The sequence below is a fragment of the Pelophylax lessonae genome (assembly GCF_965119305.1).
Source record: "Pelophylax lessonae genome assembly, chromosome: 3".
NCBI lineage: Eukaryota > Metazoa > Chordata > Amphibia > Anura > Ranidae > Pelophylax > Pelophylax lessonae.
This window is the reverse complement of record NC_138770.1, coordinates 393,261,006-393,280,426: the sequence shown is the minus strand read 5'-3', so window position 1 is coordinate 393,280,426 and position 19,421 is coordinate 393,261,006. Positions and strand designations below refer to the sequence as shown.

At 36.7% G+C, this 19,421-nt stretch overlaps 1 protein-coding gene across 5 annotated transcripts in view; it reads left to right on the top strand.

Annotated features, from left to right (window-relative positions):
* The window catches only part of SCML4 (Scm polycomb group protein like 4), a 177,465-nt gene that overhangs the window by 110,013 nt on the left and 48,031 nt on the right, over nucleotides 1-19,421 (top strand). For all 5 annotated transcript variants that reach the window (XM_082249221.1, XM_082249222.1, XM_082249220.1 and 2 more), the window contains one exon: nucleotides 6,469-6,680. In XM_082249221.1, coding sequence (XP_082105347.1) covers nucleotides 6,483-6,680 — 198 coding nt within the window. In that variant the 5' untranslated portion in view covers nucleotides 6,469-6,482. The remainder of the gene's footprint in view (nucleotides 1-6,468; nucleotides 6,681-19,421) is intronic.

The following is a 19,421-nucleotide window of genomic DNA, read 5'->3' as shown; positions in this document are numbered from 1 at the left end:
GCAGTCCTGAGCCAGGTGGATGATGCTGGAGAGGAACATCCCCTCCTCTATCTGAGCCGGAAGCTGCTCCCCAGGGAAGTAGCATACGCCACAATCGAAAAGGAGTGTCTTGCGATCGTGTGGGCCCTCCAGAAGTTGCAGATGTACCTATATGGACGGCACTTCACTGTGATCACCGATCACAATCCCCTAAGCTGGCTAAATCGTGTTGCTGGGGAGAACGGCAAACTACTTCGGTGGAGCTTAAGTCTCCAGCAATACGATTTCACCATCCAGCATAAGAAAGGTAGCACCCATGGTAACGCTGAGGGTTTGTCGCGTCAAGCCGAGCCGCAGGAGTCGGTTGCGTCCGGCAGGAAATTGTAATTCCCCGCCTATGCGCCCACAAGAAGGGGAGGTGTAATGGTGTTGAGTGTCCGGACACCATCTTGTCCTCTCGACATCCATTTTGTTTAGTGACCCAGGCTCCTTGAGCGAAAGTAGCCCCCCCCCACCTTTCGCTAATCAGTGGAACCAAAAGGCACTCATCCACCCCCACCCCACCTCAGTTAGTGTCACTGAATGCCAGGTTTCTCACCTTCAATATACACAAGCGGCTTGACCAAGCAGGAGTTGTGTCTCCGAGGACAGCAGGTCAGATTAGATGTCCAGTGAAACTGCTTGTAAATTCCCAAAGCCAAACTGTTAAGTTACATCTCACAATCCGTGCTCAAATCATATCTTCTTACCCGAACATAACATATTAACAAAAAGTAGATATTTGGGTGCCCCATAAAATACCAATCTAATTAAGTCCCAACACGGACACCGTCATGCCTAGGAAAGGCAAGCTAGCGATCCAATGCCGTACAGGTCAGAGGTTATTCCAAAATAACCCATGTTTAGTGTCTAAAGATAGGACATTCCAAACCGGACCATGAAATATCGGTTTCAAGCGTGTAACCGTTTCATATCTCCAGATATGAGTGCTTTTATGAATCTGTCAAAGCGGGAGGTCACTTAGCAGTTTATAGACTCAGAGCCATTGGCTGAGTGCTTCTGGTGACACCCCCTGGAGGGTCAGAGAAAAAGACAGGGACTGAGAGAGTTCTCAGTTCTCATTCTACCATCGAGGCAATAACATCGCTTTAAGAGAGGACCGACCGCATGTTCAGTTTCTGAAACTAAGGTAATACCAGGACTGTTTTAATGCAAGTATTTTCATTCTTTTATTCTCCTATTTCTAAATTGCTGTATTGTGTCTCCATTTCTTTGTAACCCATTTTTCTGTAAATATTTTTATTCGCACCAATTTTTAACCTTTCTTATAATTAAACCTTATTTTGAAAAGTGTTAAACTTTGTCTCTAAGCTCTAAAACGCAACTTGACCAAAACGAACCTGCCTCCTGAAGCGCGCTACTGTGTGTTACAGACGGTTATTCTAAAGTCATAATTGATATTTGTACTGTTTAGATCAACCTATCTGAAACATTCTGGTCTGAGGTGACAGTGTGTTACAGACGGTTATTATAAAGTCATAATTGATATTTGTAAAATTACGAGCGTCCGCTAAGCTCAAACGTAGCGGTGGTGGCAGAGAAAGGGTTAATCGTTTAATTAACCCAGTGACAATCGCTCTCAGTCTGCTGGCATCTAGATTGTGGTCCCGCAAGCTGGACAATCTGGGTGCTGGGTGCAGCTGAGAGCGGCATTGTTACGCAAGTGACGGCAGGGTGTGAGATTGCTTGGTCTTTGGTCACGAGGTGGATGAGAAGGCCAGGGGTCTCATACCCGCCACCGTCACAGATAGGGTTACATTTAGGGCCAAATTTACAAACAGAAATGCTGGACACTTGCCTGACTCCACCAGAGCTGACTCCACCAATCATGCACCTTTGCAAAAAGCTCAAAACTACTTAGCCATCAATTACTAAAATATAATATGTTTGCAGCCACATCTCCCCTGCCTCATCTTGAACTGTGTATGATTGTAAATTTATTATAAAAATGCAATAATGTATTTCACTTATCTTTACATAACTCTCAACATACTCAATTTAAATATTTTACAGTTTTGGCATCTTTTGACAACTTATCAACTTAGAATAATAAATCTTGTAAAGTTAGCACCTCTGTCACCTAGTAAACAAAATGTGTTTTGGGCCTCTTCATATTCATTTTCGATATACGTTACATCATCATTCAGATTTGGATAAATAATAAGAAAAACATACTTACATTCAGTCAATAATTAGTTCATAGACTATCAAATCTAGCAGATCCCTTTATGGTTGTTTGGGTCTATTTAATATGGAGTTTTACTAGTCACATTGCACAAATAATGTTTAAATGAGTATGGGTATCATATTAAGTGTGATACATTGATAAGTGTAACACATGGATAAGTGTGATTTCAATGGAGTGAAAAAGAAGATTATCTAATTTGCAAAAAAAAAAAAAAATGACATGGTATTCAAAGATATTGATCTTCTCCAAGATCCATTGGGTGTGCATGTTTGTATGCATATACAGTATAGTGAATAATATTGATCTTCTAATAGAATTGTTCTGCATTATGGTATGGTTCTTTTTAAAGATCACACAAGGCAGCTGAGAGTATATGGATCATTTTCATGACTGATCACTTTTTAATGTGCTCTTCAGTGTTTTGTCTTTTTTTTTTTTTGGTAGATTTTTCAATAATTAGAGATAATGTAATGTATCAGAACTGCTATTAGGGCTCAGTCATATTTAGAAATCATGACACCATGAACCCCTAATTATTACAAGTCAAAGTCCTTTAATTAGCTTCATAGATACATATGGTTTCATTGATAGTTCATGATTATACAGAAGCTGTATTGTGGGTTCTTCAGCGAAAAACTGCAGACATGATTCAGTCAAATAAACCGTTGGAGCAAAACACCTGTCCCCTGCGCTCTGAGTGGTGCAATCCTCTATCCAGCTTGGCTATAAACTTGCAGATGTCGAGAACTATTGACACGGCAACTTTGGAATGCTTCAGCCTTGCAGCCCCTTCACAAGACCAGGGTGGTCTGGAAACTCTAAAACAACAGACAAACACAAGGGCCTAGTGCATTATCGTTTAGGCAGGTTTATTAAAAGAAATAGATTAAAAATACTCACAAACGAGTTCTTGATAAAAACAAATCAAACAAAGTATAAAATCCTCAGCATCGCGATCAGGATCCGATTGTCCCCCGAGGCTGTGTAGGCTTATGCGTTTCGAGGCAGCGCCTCTTCCTACAGAGCCTTTTATACTTTGTTTGATGTGTTTTTTATCCAGAACTCGTTTGTGAGTATTTTTAATCTATTTCTTTTAATAAACCTGCCTTAAGGATAATGCACTAGGCCGGTGCGCCCTTGTGTTTGTCTGTTGTTTTTGACATGATTGAGTGACTTGACACTGCATATCAAGACTCATAGCAGTCTACCAGAACAAAAACTTTGCAGTTTATTGCAATCAAATAAAAGCTGACTAATTAAATTAATTCTTCTCTTTTATCCCATATAGTGAACCTTATAGACCCTATTGGGTTGAGTTGCCAAAACTGTAGAGTGAAAAATCTGGTGCAACTGTCCATGATAGCCAATCAGTTTCTAACTTCAACTTGCATTTTAATAGAGCTCCGGACTTACTGATCCCAGACTGTGTCCTTCCACGACCATTGTTATGTTGAGGCATATATGTGCATTTCTACCAATAGGTATGGTCAATTGGCCCAGATTTAATCTTAGGTTGGGTATTATACCAGCTACTTGGCCCAGATTTCATCTTAGGTTGGGTATTATACCAGCTACTTTGTATGTTATTTATCACACAAATCTATTTTTAATATTGTTTATGTTGAATAAAGCTAAACAATTTTCAAATAATTTATAATTGTGGTGCCTATGAAATCCGTCTTCTCTGTTAAACGAATTGTGTTCAATATTAGGGCTTTGCACCGTTTATTAATTGATGTCCACAGTTCCACCCTGTGGGGACCCAACCATTTCCATTTTCTTGTCCTTCCACAACCATTGTTATGTTGAGGCATATATGTGCATTTCTACCAATAGGTATGGTCAATTGGCCCAGATTTCATCCTAGGTTGGGTATTATACCAGCTACTTTGTATGTTGTTTATCACACAAATCTATTTTTAATATTGTTTATGTTGAATAAAGCTAAACAATTTTTAAACAATTTATAATTGTGGGGCCTATGAAATCCATCTTCTCTGTTAAACTAATTGTATTCAATATTAGGACTTGGCACCGTTTATTAATTGATGTCCACAGTTCCACCCTGTGGGGACCCAACCATTTCCTTGTAACTTCAGCTTGTTCAATTATGCTTTGACAGAACTACTGGAAGCAGATTGGTTTCAATGCAGAGCTGCATCAGTTTTTGTACTCTCCCATTTTAGTAAATCCACCCTATGTGTTGTAATATTTAAGCAATAAGCCCTACATCGTATATTTCCAGACAATCCACTGACCATGCTCATGAGTGTGTATCTCACATATAAAGATGAAGCAAATAACCTTGTCTGCTTTGTCACTCCAAACCTCTGGTAAGTAGACTGACTGGAAGGTTCTGGTAGAAGAAAGATAATGTAGGAAGAATACAATATGATTTTGCTTACTACTACGATTCTTGGAACTTGCTCTACTTTAATCACAGGATTTTACCTAGAATTCCTTTAAATTGTACATTCCAAGAATGTACAGATAAAATATTCCAGCATGCCACAAAATACACACAGTTTACCATAATGGGATGCTGATATATAAAGGGCAATGATATGGGTGTAAAACTTTTTTCTTTCAGTGAGTCACAAAAAATATAGCTGTATAATTAAAAGCACACAGTGAGAGTTAAACCTTTTCTCTTTACAAGTGCTAAGATTTATGAATGTTCTCCTCTTTTACATGGTGTCTGCTAGCCATACAGTTCTGAAATGTATCTGCGAGTAATTACCATTATCTCATTAGTAAAACTATAAGCAAACATACAAAAAAAGACTAAATAAACAATAGATGCTTGCCCATTAACATTTATGTGTATAATATGTCTTTTGAGTGAACTGAAATGAAAGAAAATCCTAAATTGCCTAAATGATCTTAAATACAAAGGCATGTATAGAACACAGTTATTTCTACAGTGCTAAGCAAAAACAAATCCAGAGATTCATTGTTTTAAACTACTAAAGACTCCAAGTTCCAGCAGTGTACAGAATATTGGATAGACATCATATGCAATGTTTCCTTTGGGAATAAAAATACATTTCAAGAATGCTGAGTATAGAGAGTCCCCTGCAGTATTAAGCGTTCTGATCTTCAAAATGCATTGGTTTTTTTTTAAGAGAAAAGGGGATACAGCCATGATTATTTATTTTCCAAAAAGGATATTCTATACCAGGGATCTCCAAACTACGGCCCTTCTGTTGTTGCAGAACTACATGTCCCATAAGACATTGTAAAACTCTGACATTCGCAGACATGACTAGGGATGATGGGAATTGTAGTTCCCGAACAACTAGAGGGCCACAGTTTGGAGGCTCCTGTTACCTATATAATGCTTATTTCTGGCCTTCAGTGATTTATTACAGTATGGGTTCTATTCCTAAAACATTAACTGGATGAACATGACATACAATTGTCCAAGTTACTCACAATGACTCACTGACTTCCTATGATCGTCAGCTCCATTTAGTGACCAAAATGCAGTATATTTTTTGACTGAGGTATTTAAAAACAATATGCCACATTTTGACCACTAGATGGAATGGAAGATCAAGGGAAGTTAATAGGATTAGGGAAATATGGCATACATTTTTAGACCCTGGAAAAATGCTTGTGACATTTGTCCAGCTAATCTTTTCTAAATAGACCCTTTTGTGTTTTCCCTGATATTGGGTAGAAGCACAGAAGCAATAATTAGTAACACAGGGCCTAAGGCTCACCAAACACATTACAATCGGACTGTACAATTTCTGTAAAACTAACCTTGAATCGAACAAAACTATGTTTTCTCCAATTAATTTGTTTCCAATTAGGAAATCCCTTTCCCTACATAGAAATGGATACCACCATCCAGGGCCCATCAGGAAAATAGCCATTATTTGTGTGTAAGGAAGTGCTCCTGATTGCACATGTGACCAGCTCATGCCCGCACACCAGACTGCTCATGAAAACTTATAATGGACTTCAGCTAAAACACTCTTTTTAGGGAGGAGCCTATAATTAGTTGTTACAGTGGAATGCTTGATCTTTTTCAGCTTGCTGTTCCCACCAATATTCTTAATAATGCGTTACTATGATAGGCAGCCTTGTTTGCCAATAGGAATGTACAGAAGGTAGTAAGGGTCAAGCTTTGGCACTTTATACCTGCAGAGTTTTCAATGTCAATTTAATAGACAAACATAAATGTGTATTTTGCTGAACATAGGATATATATTTCTCTCTATTTTCCTTATTAGGTCTTGTTTGGTGCATGAATATTTCTTTAATTGCTGTGAAAGATCAACGTTTGGGGATGCAATCTCCTAGAATTCCTGGCAGAAAACGAGGGAGACCCCCACTCCACTCCAGTCCTCTGAAAATGACAGTCCATAATATCTATTCTGGCTCTGCTGGATCCATCCCACCTGTTAAAATTCCAAAGAAGAGAGGAAGGAAACCTGGTTTTAAGGTACAAACCATCTCTAAAAATAAATATTTTTTTTTTTAGTGGTTAACCTTTGTGATATCTTAAAATTAATAAAAGCTGAAGCAGCTTTTGTATAGTGATCAAGCAGATATGCTTTTGTAGACTGACCATTATCCGAACAGAATGTATGTGTAATGCAATGATAACATTCTGAGTGGGGTTTGTACTAAATGTAACAGTGCTGTGACTTCAAACAGTAGTCTTGCTTGGTTGGTGAAACAATGGCATCACATGAGACAGGCAAGCAGGTCTTCTATAAAGGCAGACAATTTCCTTGCAATAGATAGTAGAGAGTAAAACAGGCACTTTTTACGTAACCTTTGTACTATTCTATAAAACAAATATTTTAACATGTGCACTGGAACTAACCAATGTTCTAAATGAAACGTATAATGGTTTTGTACATATGGCCTTTATGTAATATGGTCAAGAGTAAAAAATATTTTTTTAGTCAGGTAAATATTAAATAATGCATATTTATATTTTGCGTTCTCCCTTTGAGCGGCCAATTGAAGATTCTGGCAGGTTGTTACATGTCCCTTTGCTATTTATGAAGCTCTGTTGATCAAGCTTCAATTTACAGACAAGTGGATGATTGACATATCCTTTATTGGGCTTCTCTGTGCAAAGTTAAAGCCAGGAAAAAGTGAAACAAATGGGCGGCAGCTAGTCCTGTCCCGCCTCTTTTTCTAACCCCAGTGCTTTGGAAATCCTTTGTCATATATTAAATGTTGATGTGTAAAACAGAGATTGTATACATATTAAAAATCCATATAACACAGTTTGAGAACCTATAAACCTTAACAGGAAAAAAAAGTTAAAAAAACATTGTACAGTAGTTCCCCTTTAAGCCTTTCATTGATGACTTTATTTAATAAGCATACTTTCAGGAGTAGCAGGTAGTCAGTGTTTTCCTTTACCCATTCTTCTCTTCCACGTACTTTGCAATAATAAGTACAAGCATAGAGTGATAGTGTCCCCTCATTTTGTCTTCATCAAACACGTGTATGAAGAGAGTTGTGGACAAAAGGGGACATGATGATTTAATGCATTTGTTCACTGATCCTGATCATTAGAGAAGGGGCACTGGCAGCAACTGAGCTGGGAACGAAAAAGCACTGATGACATGATCATTGATTCCCCTGCTATTCTGCAGTGATTGATTATATCTGTTAGTAAGGTAATCCAATACTAGGTCAATTCTGCATGTGATGCAGCAATGTTAGAGAGCCAAGGAGACTTAAATCATATAATTTTCCCTAAATTATATCTAACTGTGTTCATAAAAAAAGACAAGCACACATACACACCGTATGTTAATTTTAGAAAAATTCAACCTAAATTTTTCTACAGCTTCATGTTTGGAAATCTAATTTCTGTATAGATACTCAATGTGGGTTTATGGGTACCATAGAAAATTATACAGATTAGGACATGTATCTATATACTAAGCTTGTATATCTGTACAGATGGAATTATTATATAAACAAACGTTTTCGGCATTAAACCATATATTTATATGCAACTTACATTTTTTACCCAGCACTGGAAACAAAAGACAGAAGTACATTAAACAGCATGTGAGAAGCTAGCTAATGTAGTATAGTATAACTTACGCAGTAACGAGCTCAAAACAGTGCAATATATCAAAAAAACAGGAATATTTGTAGCATAGGAAGCATGAACTGCAAATTGGTCCTTGATAGGGATGCTTTAAAATAAATTAACACTATATTCTATTTGTGCAAAGTTATTAGTGGTTCAAAATATCCTTTTAACTGGCTAAGCCTGTACAAGTGTCAAATTGGTGGCCCTCAAGCTGTTGCAAAAGTCCCATGAGGCATTGCAAGGCTGACAGTTACAAGCATGACTTCCTCAGGCAGATGCATGATGGGACTTGTAGTTCCGCGACAGCTAGAGGGCCACCAGTTTGACACCCCCGTACTAAGGGGACAATCCTTGGGGAGGTATAAAGCCTACTGAACAGTAGCTGTTTGGTTTTTTTTTTTTAATCTACCATGGAAATAAATACCTGAAAGATTTGAACTTAGGTAAAAGCCTCTCTGTTATGATTCAAGTGATTGTTGGAAAAATATTAACTTATTGGAGGTCACTGTGGGCTGCTGTATTTTGATAACTTTACCCAATTAAAACATGTATTTTATTCAGTAAGCAATCATTTTTCATTTCATGTCTTTTTGTACATTTATCTGTATTTACATGTACATATTCACAGTGACAGCGGTTGGGATAAACTATAACAGTGCCTGAGCAGTTGGAATATATATATATATATACTGTGTGTATGTGTGTATATATATATATATATATATATATATATATATATACACATATATATATATATATATATATATTTATATATATTATGTTTTATCTCTGACACACTATATCGTTAAACATGTTTTTTTTTGGTCACTTTTGATGAACAGCGGCTCACTGACTAAAATGTGGTCAGGACCAACTATACACTGCCAGGGGTGCCTGAGCAGCTAAAGCCACAGTTTTAGGAAATATATTTGAACTATTTAAAATGAAAAATTACTCTTATAGGCACCATGGTAGTGTTTTAATTTATTGCATAAAAACAGAAAATAATTTGTAGTCTAAATGTATGCAATCAATATTAGATATGTAGTAAGTAAAGATAAAATATTATCAGCACAAGAGGCGCACTAGTTTCAAAAAGTTTGCTGACACACAGGGGTTGATCTACTGAAGGCAAATACACTACACAGTTGCACTCTGCAAGTGTAGTTGCACCACAGCTTGGTAAATGAACAGAAGCTCTGCTGACTTCCGTTATCGAATCATGTGCAAGCAAAAATGCAGTGTTTTTTTTTTTTTTTTTTTTGTAAAGTGAAGCTTTTCCTCATTTACTAAGCTTTAGAGCAACTGCACTTGCAGAGTGCAATTGCCCTTTGCAAAGTGCACAGTCTATTTGCTATTAGTAGATCAACCCCATAGACTTGCTTTGTACCACTGCCAAGCAAAATGCAGATACTTTTTAAATAATGAACAAATACGACTTGCATGTTACAAATACGTTTGTTTTTTTTAACAATATAGAGGCTGTCATTGTTGTCTTTCTGCTGAAAATGCTAGTTTCCTGGCTATCTCTTGCTTCAGTATTTTGAATCACTCATAAAGGACAGATAAAGAGACACAGTGAAGTAGATTTTCTGTGTACTTGTTCCAAGTCAGTGATAAAGAAAGTGACAGGGAAAATGAATTTTTAAAAGGAGAGGTTAGCAGTAGTAGCCATTCTACTTCCTCTACAGAGGAGTTAAGCTTACCAGAATTAATGTTGGTAGGCTTACGTACATCAAGTTATTCTCTATTTAAGTGTTTTTCTTAAAAAAATGAGTAAAAGTAATTTACATTGCTTTTTACATCCAACCCACTTTACTGGTTCTGGAGTTTAGCTCTAACAAGTGATAATTTTTATATAAATGATAGCTGTATTTTGACTCCAAATGTGATTGTGTTAGGCTGTTGTGAAAAGTGACCCTAACATTGTTACACACTGTGAGAAGGGTGAAAAACATTCTTCCATTATTATGAATGTAGTCAAGCTCTGAATATAGTAAATTACTAATTTGACATTGCCCTAAAGCTAACACATAGGCCTCTTTGTTTCTATTTTCATTTTATTTCTAAAGTTGCATCCATCAATTCCTGAACCCTACTGCGCAGGGATTCTTTTTAGTGTGCTCACTTGATTAATTTTCCAAATTGTTTCTACTTTTTACAACACCCACTTTGACAATTCTTTTTGCTATCCATTTCTAAATGTCACAGATTATTCAAACTGTTTATTTGAACTCATCAGGATTAGGCAATCCATTAAGCTCTCAATGGCCCTATCACCATGGTTACAAAATTAAATTTGTAAAACGTACGCTGGCTGTCTAAAGTCTGAATTCCATTAATATTTTTCACTTGCATTCTATGTGATGTAATTCTTGTGATTTCTCTTTTTTCATCACACAAATTTGATCTAAGCAGCCACTACAAAGAATTGTACAGTACAAGATATTAATTGCTTGTTTTCCCTTGTGCCAGCTACCATAAGACATAAAAACAGGATAAGTGATAAATTAATGTAAAAATAAATTATTTCAGATAATTCATTTTCTATATTTTTCGTAATCATGTCACAACTACTTTAGATAAGCCACTGGGTCCGAAATTAGGATAATTTGGGGGTTATGGTTCTGGATGTTCGAAATTGACTTCTTAGCTGTCACGATACTTCAGGAAAGTTATTTATTTTCTTAAAGTACAGCAAAACATACGAAATGGAACAAAACAAAAAAGTTTGATGTGTCAAAAGGAGAAAGAGAGGTGTTGCGTGTCTTCAGAGCGTAGGATGTTCTTTTCTCGTCTCTGCTTGATCTGTAGATATAGTTGTCTTTTATACTATGTAAAGACAATGTCAGCAAAAAGTGTGTCCCAAGATGGTAGTATTTCTAAATATAAAAGTAACACCCACTCTTGCATATATGGTTTGAGTCTATAGCAGTGGTTCTCAACTCCTGTCCTCAGGACCCACCAACAGGCCAGGTTTTAAGTATTACCTTGGGGAGTTGCAGATTAGAATACTGCAATCACTGAGTAGCAAATTATATCACCTGTGATGTGATGTATTTCAGTTATCTTGCAAACCTGGCCTGTTAGTGGGTCCTGAGGACAGGAGTTGGGAACCACTGGTCTATAGTAAGACACATAACTCCACCCAACATACTGACATAGAAACGCAGAATAGAAATACATACATAGTAAAATGGCTTCTCTGTCCTTCACAAAGGCATAATAAAGTAACCTTCAAAAGGAACATATTACATTATAACATTCATATTTATTTCAGAGACTTTTATCTTTTAAAACAACATTAAACTTTAAATCTCTAACATTTCCCCCTCAATGCACTATAATCAACTAATAAAAGTGCATTCATCTTAAATAGGAAATGTCTCTGATCATCTTTTTTTTTTACAATACAAACAAATTATAACAAACAATACAATAAACAATAATACAATTGCATATGTCAGATAATGTACATAAGCACTTTTCCAAAATCCGGAGATTTTCCTGTGAAAAATGTAACTATTTCATTCCATCAAGAGACTATAAATCATTATATTATTTATTAATTTTAGTTAGTTTTCCATCTAAATTATGTAATATCATCAAAGATTTTCTTTCTTCAATTTCATAAATTTGTTTAACTTTTTGTAAAACTCTTACATCTTTGACCATATCATATAACTATTTTCCTATTTCAAGGAAGGAAAAAGTAAATAATATCTTTGATCTGTAAAATTATATTACTCTGTAATATAAATTAATAAATTAAAAAATAATATCTCTTCCATCCCCAAAAATTTCTATAAATAAATGATTTATACAATATAAGCCTTTATGCATTATCTTTCACACCAAACAATTATAAGTATGATAAGTAGAGCTGCATGATTAATCGTTAAAAAATCACAATCATCCCCCCCCCCCCCGGGGACGATCTTAAAATGGCATTCCCTAGATTCATACAGAGCTGTTCTCTGCTCACTCACAGCTGTCAAACATAAAAAATAAGGAATAGCCTCCGGCAAATGTTTATCAACATTGTTAAGGCTGCTAGATAACTATAAACACAATGTTTTACAATGTATCATTTAGTTCTTTTAGATCAAAGGAATGAACTTCTGTAAGTGAGGGCAGTTTAACCTCTTAAAGAGTAAGGCCCCTTTCACACAGGCGGACCGTTCAGATCCGCCTGTCCATTTTTTTGCCAGATCTGAACACATGCCCTATGCATCTCTATGGGGCATCGGATGTCAGCGGAGACATGTCCGCTGACATCCGATCCGTCAAATCTGGATGGATGGAAACCCTATTTTCCATCTGTCCAGCGGATGGGATCGGATGAGAATGGACAGATGGTCCGTTCTCATCCAATTCCCCCATAGAGAACAGAAGGGACCTAACAGCTCTGTCTCCGCACACAGAGCTGGAGACAGAGCTGCCATCCACCTGCTCAGCGGGGGATCGATCCCCCCGCTGAGATAAACGAAGTCCGGCGACGGACTCCCTTGTGTGAAAGGAGCCTAAGTCTTTTTCTGACACTTGTTGCTTACAAGTTGAAAATCAGTATTTTTTGCTAGAAAATTACTCATAACTCTCCATTATTCAATTGCCATATTCATTTTTATATATTCTATCTATCTATCTATCTATCTATCTATCTATCTATCTATCTATCTATCTATCTATCTATCTATCTATCTATCTATCTATCTATCTATCTATCTATCACCAGCAGTCAGCTCTTTTCTATGCTCTTTTTTCAATATTCTGTATTGTTTAGTTCAACAGTAACTCTGTTTGAACACATTAAATCAGATCCTTCTCTTCCACACAAGCCTGTATGTACTTTAATTATATATTTTTTCATCTAGATATAATTTGTACCTTCTTCAATAGAAGTATATATCCATAAGTCATGTAAAATTCCTAAATATATTCTTTTTAAAATAAGATAAATCGATCCTCTAATTGGTTATAATGCTTCAAATGTACAATTTTTGTACATCCTTGTTATAGCAACCCACAGTATCCATTCAACTACCTAGATGTAACAACAATCTTCCAAAGATCTACTAGACTAACAAAGGTTGTGTAGGAGAAAGTATTATATATTACAATGTCAACACGGGTAACTTATTTTTCCTTCTATCTTATCACTACCATCAAGAATAATACAGCAGATTATACACATAATATTCCCATAATTGTATAATCCATTCTATTTGAATAAGCAACACAATGTGTATAATATTTTTGAGCTCTAAACACTCACATTCTCCTATATCAGACAATTCATAAAAAAATGAATATATGAGAATCGCATCCCAATACCCCCTGTCATAATGATCGAACGATCAGAATGTCTCTTATGAAACAAGTCTATATGAGGAAAAGGTTGAAGTCCATGCAAAAAAATATAGTTCTTGATAACACAATTAGAATGGAAGTAATGATGAACAAAAAACAAAAAAGTAGTGACAAATAGAAGTTTAGTTGTGCTTGTCTCATGGTAATAGTAGAATTCAAAAATCCAGAAATAAATAAAATCATTTTCTTTAAACTTAGAAATGAAATACAAATCTAGGAAAGAAAATGAAAACAAGTATCAAATTCTTTTTAAAAAATGAAATGTTTTTCTTAAGCAATGTTTATTGATCAATATGGACCATTCATAGACCTTTCTGCATTGCTTACCCATTCTTTGAACAAAAAATTAACTATAGTCCCAATTAACCTAAGAATAACAAAATAACCTTCCCGGTTGGCATCCAACGTACCTTCAGATCTCTAATTCTTAACCATAACGAGTTCCTGGAAAAAAATTTCTTGACATACTCAAGTAGAAATCTTATTCAAAACATAATTTCTATTTAAATATAGCAAGGATCTAGCCTTGTTTTGTTCAGCAAACTTCTGAAGTTCCTGTACCTGTTGTTGCAATGTTTGCAACCACACTTCTTTCTATACAACAGATTGTAAATAACTAAGTATGCTAATCTCAAAAGATAGAAGAATAGACATTTGTCCTGTCATCAAATTAAAAAGTGACAAACTTATACTACAAAATACTAAAGCTCATAAGCTAAAATATAGCAGGTTTAGTTTAGATTTACCTTTTCTTTTTGGATTGTTCTATAAACAAATACAACAAGAGTCAGAAGTTTGATGACAAAAGGGCTCTAAAAATAAGTATTTCATAAATGTTAAAGTGGATTATTTTTGAGAACCAACCATGCCTGTCATGGACCATATAGAAAGATGAACTGTGAGTAAATGAACCACATTTGCGCTATCACTCTGACTGCAAAACAAACACAAGGCAGCCTCAGGTTCACCTCTTTGTGCAGACATATATCCAGGAAGCTTATATTGTAACAAAAGTTGCTGATCTGGAATCCAAACAGCAAATCCTATCACATACGCTCCATTCTGCCAATATCTGGATCCATCTATATAGGCACAGGAATTTTATTCCCGACAAATGTCCACTAAAAGGTGAAGGAGTGACTCTTTCATGTTCAATTACACAACTGTGGCTCTGTCTCTCACAATGCGTAATTTGAGCCAATAAATATTTATCTCCCAATTCAACTGACAAGCCTTTCTCCTCAAGATATAAATGTGACTAGGCAAATCTTTGTGACTTAAAATCCCCCTGCCTTTCTTTGTAATAACACCTTTTAGTCTAACCTGAGGTGTTAGCAAAACAAGTGGTGCAAAACCCACAATGTGTCTGACTTGTAGCATTGTACAATGCACACTTACAATTTTGTAAAAGTACTGATAAAATTGTCTCATCACCCACATATACTAGAATGTAAATGGTTAAGAGAGATCTACATTAATCAGAAATTCTGAATTTATAAGGGCTTTCTTTAGATCCTCAAATGATTGTTTACAAGGCATCTCCTGTAATTAAAAAAAGTTACCCTATATCCTCAGTAAGCCTCCATAATTCATTCAGATTTGCTCAGACAGATGATTTGTCTGTAAAAATCCCATTATACTGTTGGTAACTTTCTCGTTTATCGAGTTTATCGTTTTTGTCAGATTTTGATTGTACATCTGCAAAAAAAAACGTGTACACTGCTTTTTAATATGACTTTCCTTAATTGTAGCAAGACAAAGAAATTGTTTTGAGACTGATTTTCTCCTGAAACTCACAGACTGGGGCCCGCCCATGAACTGCGATTGGCCAATTCCCAGAGAAAGTCTCCTCCCACAAACAGAGTTCTTACTCTTACCAGAACTGCTTATTGTAAAGACTTTTAACAGTTGACTTTTAAAAACTTCAGGTTGTGCAAAACATTTACGTTTCAATATTTGTTGGGTAGCCTCAAGTTAATTAGGACAATTTACTACCTTTAATTTAATAATGAAAACAAAGTTTGGAATCTTTTGTAAAAATTGCTCAATCATTAACTTATTGTTTCCTGCAACCTTATCTGTAGGATTGTTGTTAAACACTAAACACCAAATTCTTTTCTATTTATCTAATTTGCATACAGTTCTTTCCACAATCTCAATTAATGGATTCTCCCGTAAGCTTTGTTCTGCCCCTTGTATGTGTTTGGAATGACCACATGTAAGGAAACACACTAGAGGGCTTAAATATTCATAAAAAGATAACAATAATTTAAATGCGGCTTTAAACCTGGTTGTTTGTCCATTAAAGAACTTATCTACACTCTGATATTGTTCAATAAACCACTGCACGCCTGTGTTCCATATATGGAATGTATCAATTCTCGATAGTACAAGGACATGTTTATACTTCTGAGCCTGAGATTTTAACCATTCCATTTTATCTGCTTATATGAACAAACATTCTCACCCCTGTTAAGAATGACAGTCCTGTGTGCACTTAAATAAAAACAAGAGATGAGTATTATGTTTTTTCTTTTGTCTTTTGTTCTTTCTTTTGTCCTCGGACTTCTGTCTTCAATATTCAGAATTCAACTTCCAAACTTGCCTTATCCAAAGGGAACATCGGTCTGGCTACCGGCAATGGTGGGCTTTTACAAATAACGTAAAGCCTTAGTCCCATTTATTGGCACATCCTCAGGCCTCGAACCCGATATCTTGTGAGAACGTCTCACATGTCCTGGCTACCAGCTTCCTCTGGCAGGGACTATACCCTTGGCAGAAATCTTCACGTACGTAATGTCACGCTTTTCGAACCGCAAGTAACCGCAAAGACTGTCCAGATGGTAATGTCAATCAACCTCGTACAAGCTGGGTCTTTCGTTTTTTGCTTTCTTATTCTTGCTGAACTGCAAGCTGTCAAGAGGTGAGAAATACAGACAAAAAACTCACCCCTGGTAGCAGGATCTTTAACTGGAGTCAAAGATAAATATACTTCTTCCAGGTCCGCATTCTTCACCAAAATGTTCCAAATAGACTTCTTAGCTGTCACGATACTTCAGGAAAGTTGTTTATTTTCTTAAAGTAAAGCAAAACATATGAAACAGAACAAAACAGAAAGGTTTCACATGTCAAAAGGAGAGAGAGAGAGAGAGATGTTACGTGTCTTCAGAGTGTAGGATGTTCTTTTCTCATCTCTGCTTGATCTGTAGATATAATTGTCTTTTATACTATATGTAAAGATGATGTCAGCAAAAAGTGTGTCCCAAGAAGGTAGTAACTAATTCCAAATGTAAAAGTAACACCCACTCTTGCATATATGGTTTGAGTCTATAGTAAGACGCATAACTCCACCAACATACTGACATAGAAACATAAAAATAGAAATACATACATAGCAAAATAGCTTCTCTGACCTTCATAAAGACATATTGAAGTAACCTTCAAAACTAACATATTACATAATAACATTTATATGTATTTATGTATTTCAGAGACTTTTATCATTTAAAATAATATTAAACTCTAAATCTTTAACACTGGAGACCCAGTTTCCTTAAGGAAACCTTTATGTCATCACAAGTAAAATAAATTACTTTATATATATATATATATATATTGTGGAGACTTTAGCTCGGTGGCGGGCGTGAATGACCCCTTGGGGGGGTGCGTTTACACAGGGAGATAGCCGAGAAGTGGTTGCAAACAACAGTTTGGTTTATTCTTGCAATTTACTTCACACAAGTGCAAGCCTCAAAAACATCAAAATAAAAATAAAATACAAAATAAATCCTTGCCACTGTGGGCGGCTACCTTCTCAGATACAGGAACCTACCTACGGAGTCTGTCTCCAACCTACTGTTGGGCAAACTTTGCTGATCCTACAGCAAACACTCAATAGTCCATTTATTTTCTCTTCTCACAGCACATGTTCATTGGACATGTTCCTTTTCCTCTTCACATTGAACATGTCCCTTTGTTTGTCTCTTCACACTCTTCACATAGCAACCATTCCTTTGCTTGTCTCTTCACATAGCAAACAGTGCATTTATTTCTTTCCACATAGAAACAGTCCAAGACCTCACCTTGAGTAGTCTTCAGTCTTAATTAATTTCCCCTTCACACAGGAAATGTCCATTGGTTTCTTTTCACATAGAAACGATCCAAGACCTCACCTCGAGTAGTCTTCACACTTGTTACCCTCCTCAGCACACATCGCTTCAGGAGGTCTTCCCCATGCTCACACAGCTTTCAAGGGGCACACATCTGACTGTCCTCCTCTCCCCATGCCGACACAGCGTCAGGAGGCAGCAATCAATAGGACTTCCTTTGGACAAATTATAGAGGCCTTAACTTCCTCATTCCGAACAGCTGAAGGCCTTTCAACTTCCTTAAGCTGTCCTGGCTACCTCTGCAGCCGACACCCTATAGTAATTGGTGAAATTTTTGGTGAAAGTATGGTTAATAATATAACTTAGATTACAACATTTTCAGTTTTACTCTTTAACTAGTTAATGCAGTTTAAATAGTTCATGCAAAAATGAATACACTCCACAACAAAAACTATTACATGTAGTATTTTATATGACCTTCAATATTTGTAAGGGCAGCACCAAGTCTTATAGGCATGGAATAAACAAGTTGGCGACAAATTGCAACATCTATGTTTTTCCATTCTTCAAGAACGACCTCTTTCAGATCCTGGATGCTGGATGGAGACTGATGCTTAAAGAGGAAGTAAACCCTCCTCTGCAAGTTGTACCTATAGGTAAGCCTATGATGAGGCTTACCTATAGGTACTGTAAATATCTCCTAAACTTGTACCGTTTAGGAGATATTTACCTTCGATGCATCCAGTGACGTCACTGGCGCGTGTGCTATGAAGTAACGGCCGCTCGTGCCGTTCCTTCAGAGCCCCGTGCCGTGACTGTCGGCTCCCGCGCGCGTGCGCGGGAGTGACTTCACCGCGGCTCCGGCCAATCAGATGGCCGGATGCCACGATCCCGGAAGACGGGCGACTAGACATGTCGCCCGTCATAGAGGTGAGCGGACGGCACGGCGGGGGCTTGTTCTAAGGTAATTATTTCATAATGAGCTAGTATGCGATGCATACTAGCTCATTATGTATTTCTCTTTCAGGTTGTAAAAAAAAAATTTTTTTACCGAGTTTACAACCTCTTTAATTTGTCTCTTCAGAATAGGTGTTTGATTGGGTTCAGATCAGTAGACATATTTGGCCACTGAATCACTCTGACCCTGTTCTTCTTCAGAAATGCAACAGTGGCCTTAGATGTGTGTTTTGGATCATTGTCATGTTGGAAAATTGCACAACGGCTAAGGGCACAGAGTGATGGTAGCATCTTCTCTTTCAATATAGAGCAGTACGTCTATGGATTCATGATACCATCAATGAAATGCAGCTCCCCAACACCAGCAGCACTCATGCAGCCCCACAGAAAGACACTGTCACCACCATGTATCACTGTAGGCACCATGCATTTTTCTTTGTACTCCTCACCTTTGCGACGCCATACAGTTTTAAAGCCATCAGTTCCAAAAACATTTATCTTGGTCTCATCAGTCCAGAGTACAGAGTCCCAGATGTCTTCCTCTGTTTGAGCATGGGCCCTGGGAAATTCTAGGTGGGTTTTTTTGTACATTGGCTTTAGGAGAGGCAAAAACCATGCATGCCATTCCTTTGCAGTGTATGCTGTATTGTGTCACAGGACAAAATCAACCAGTTTGGCT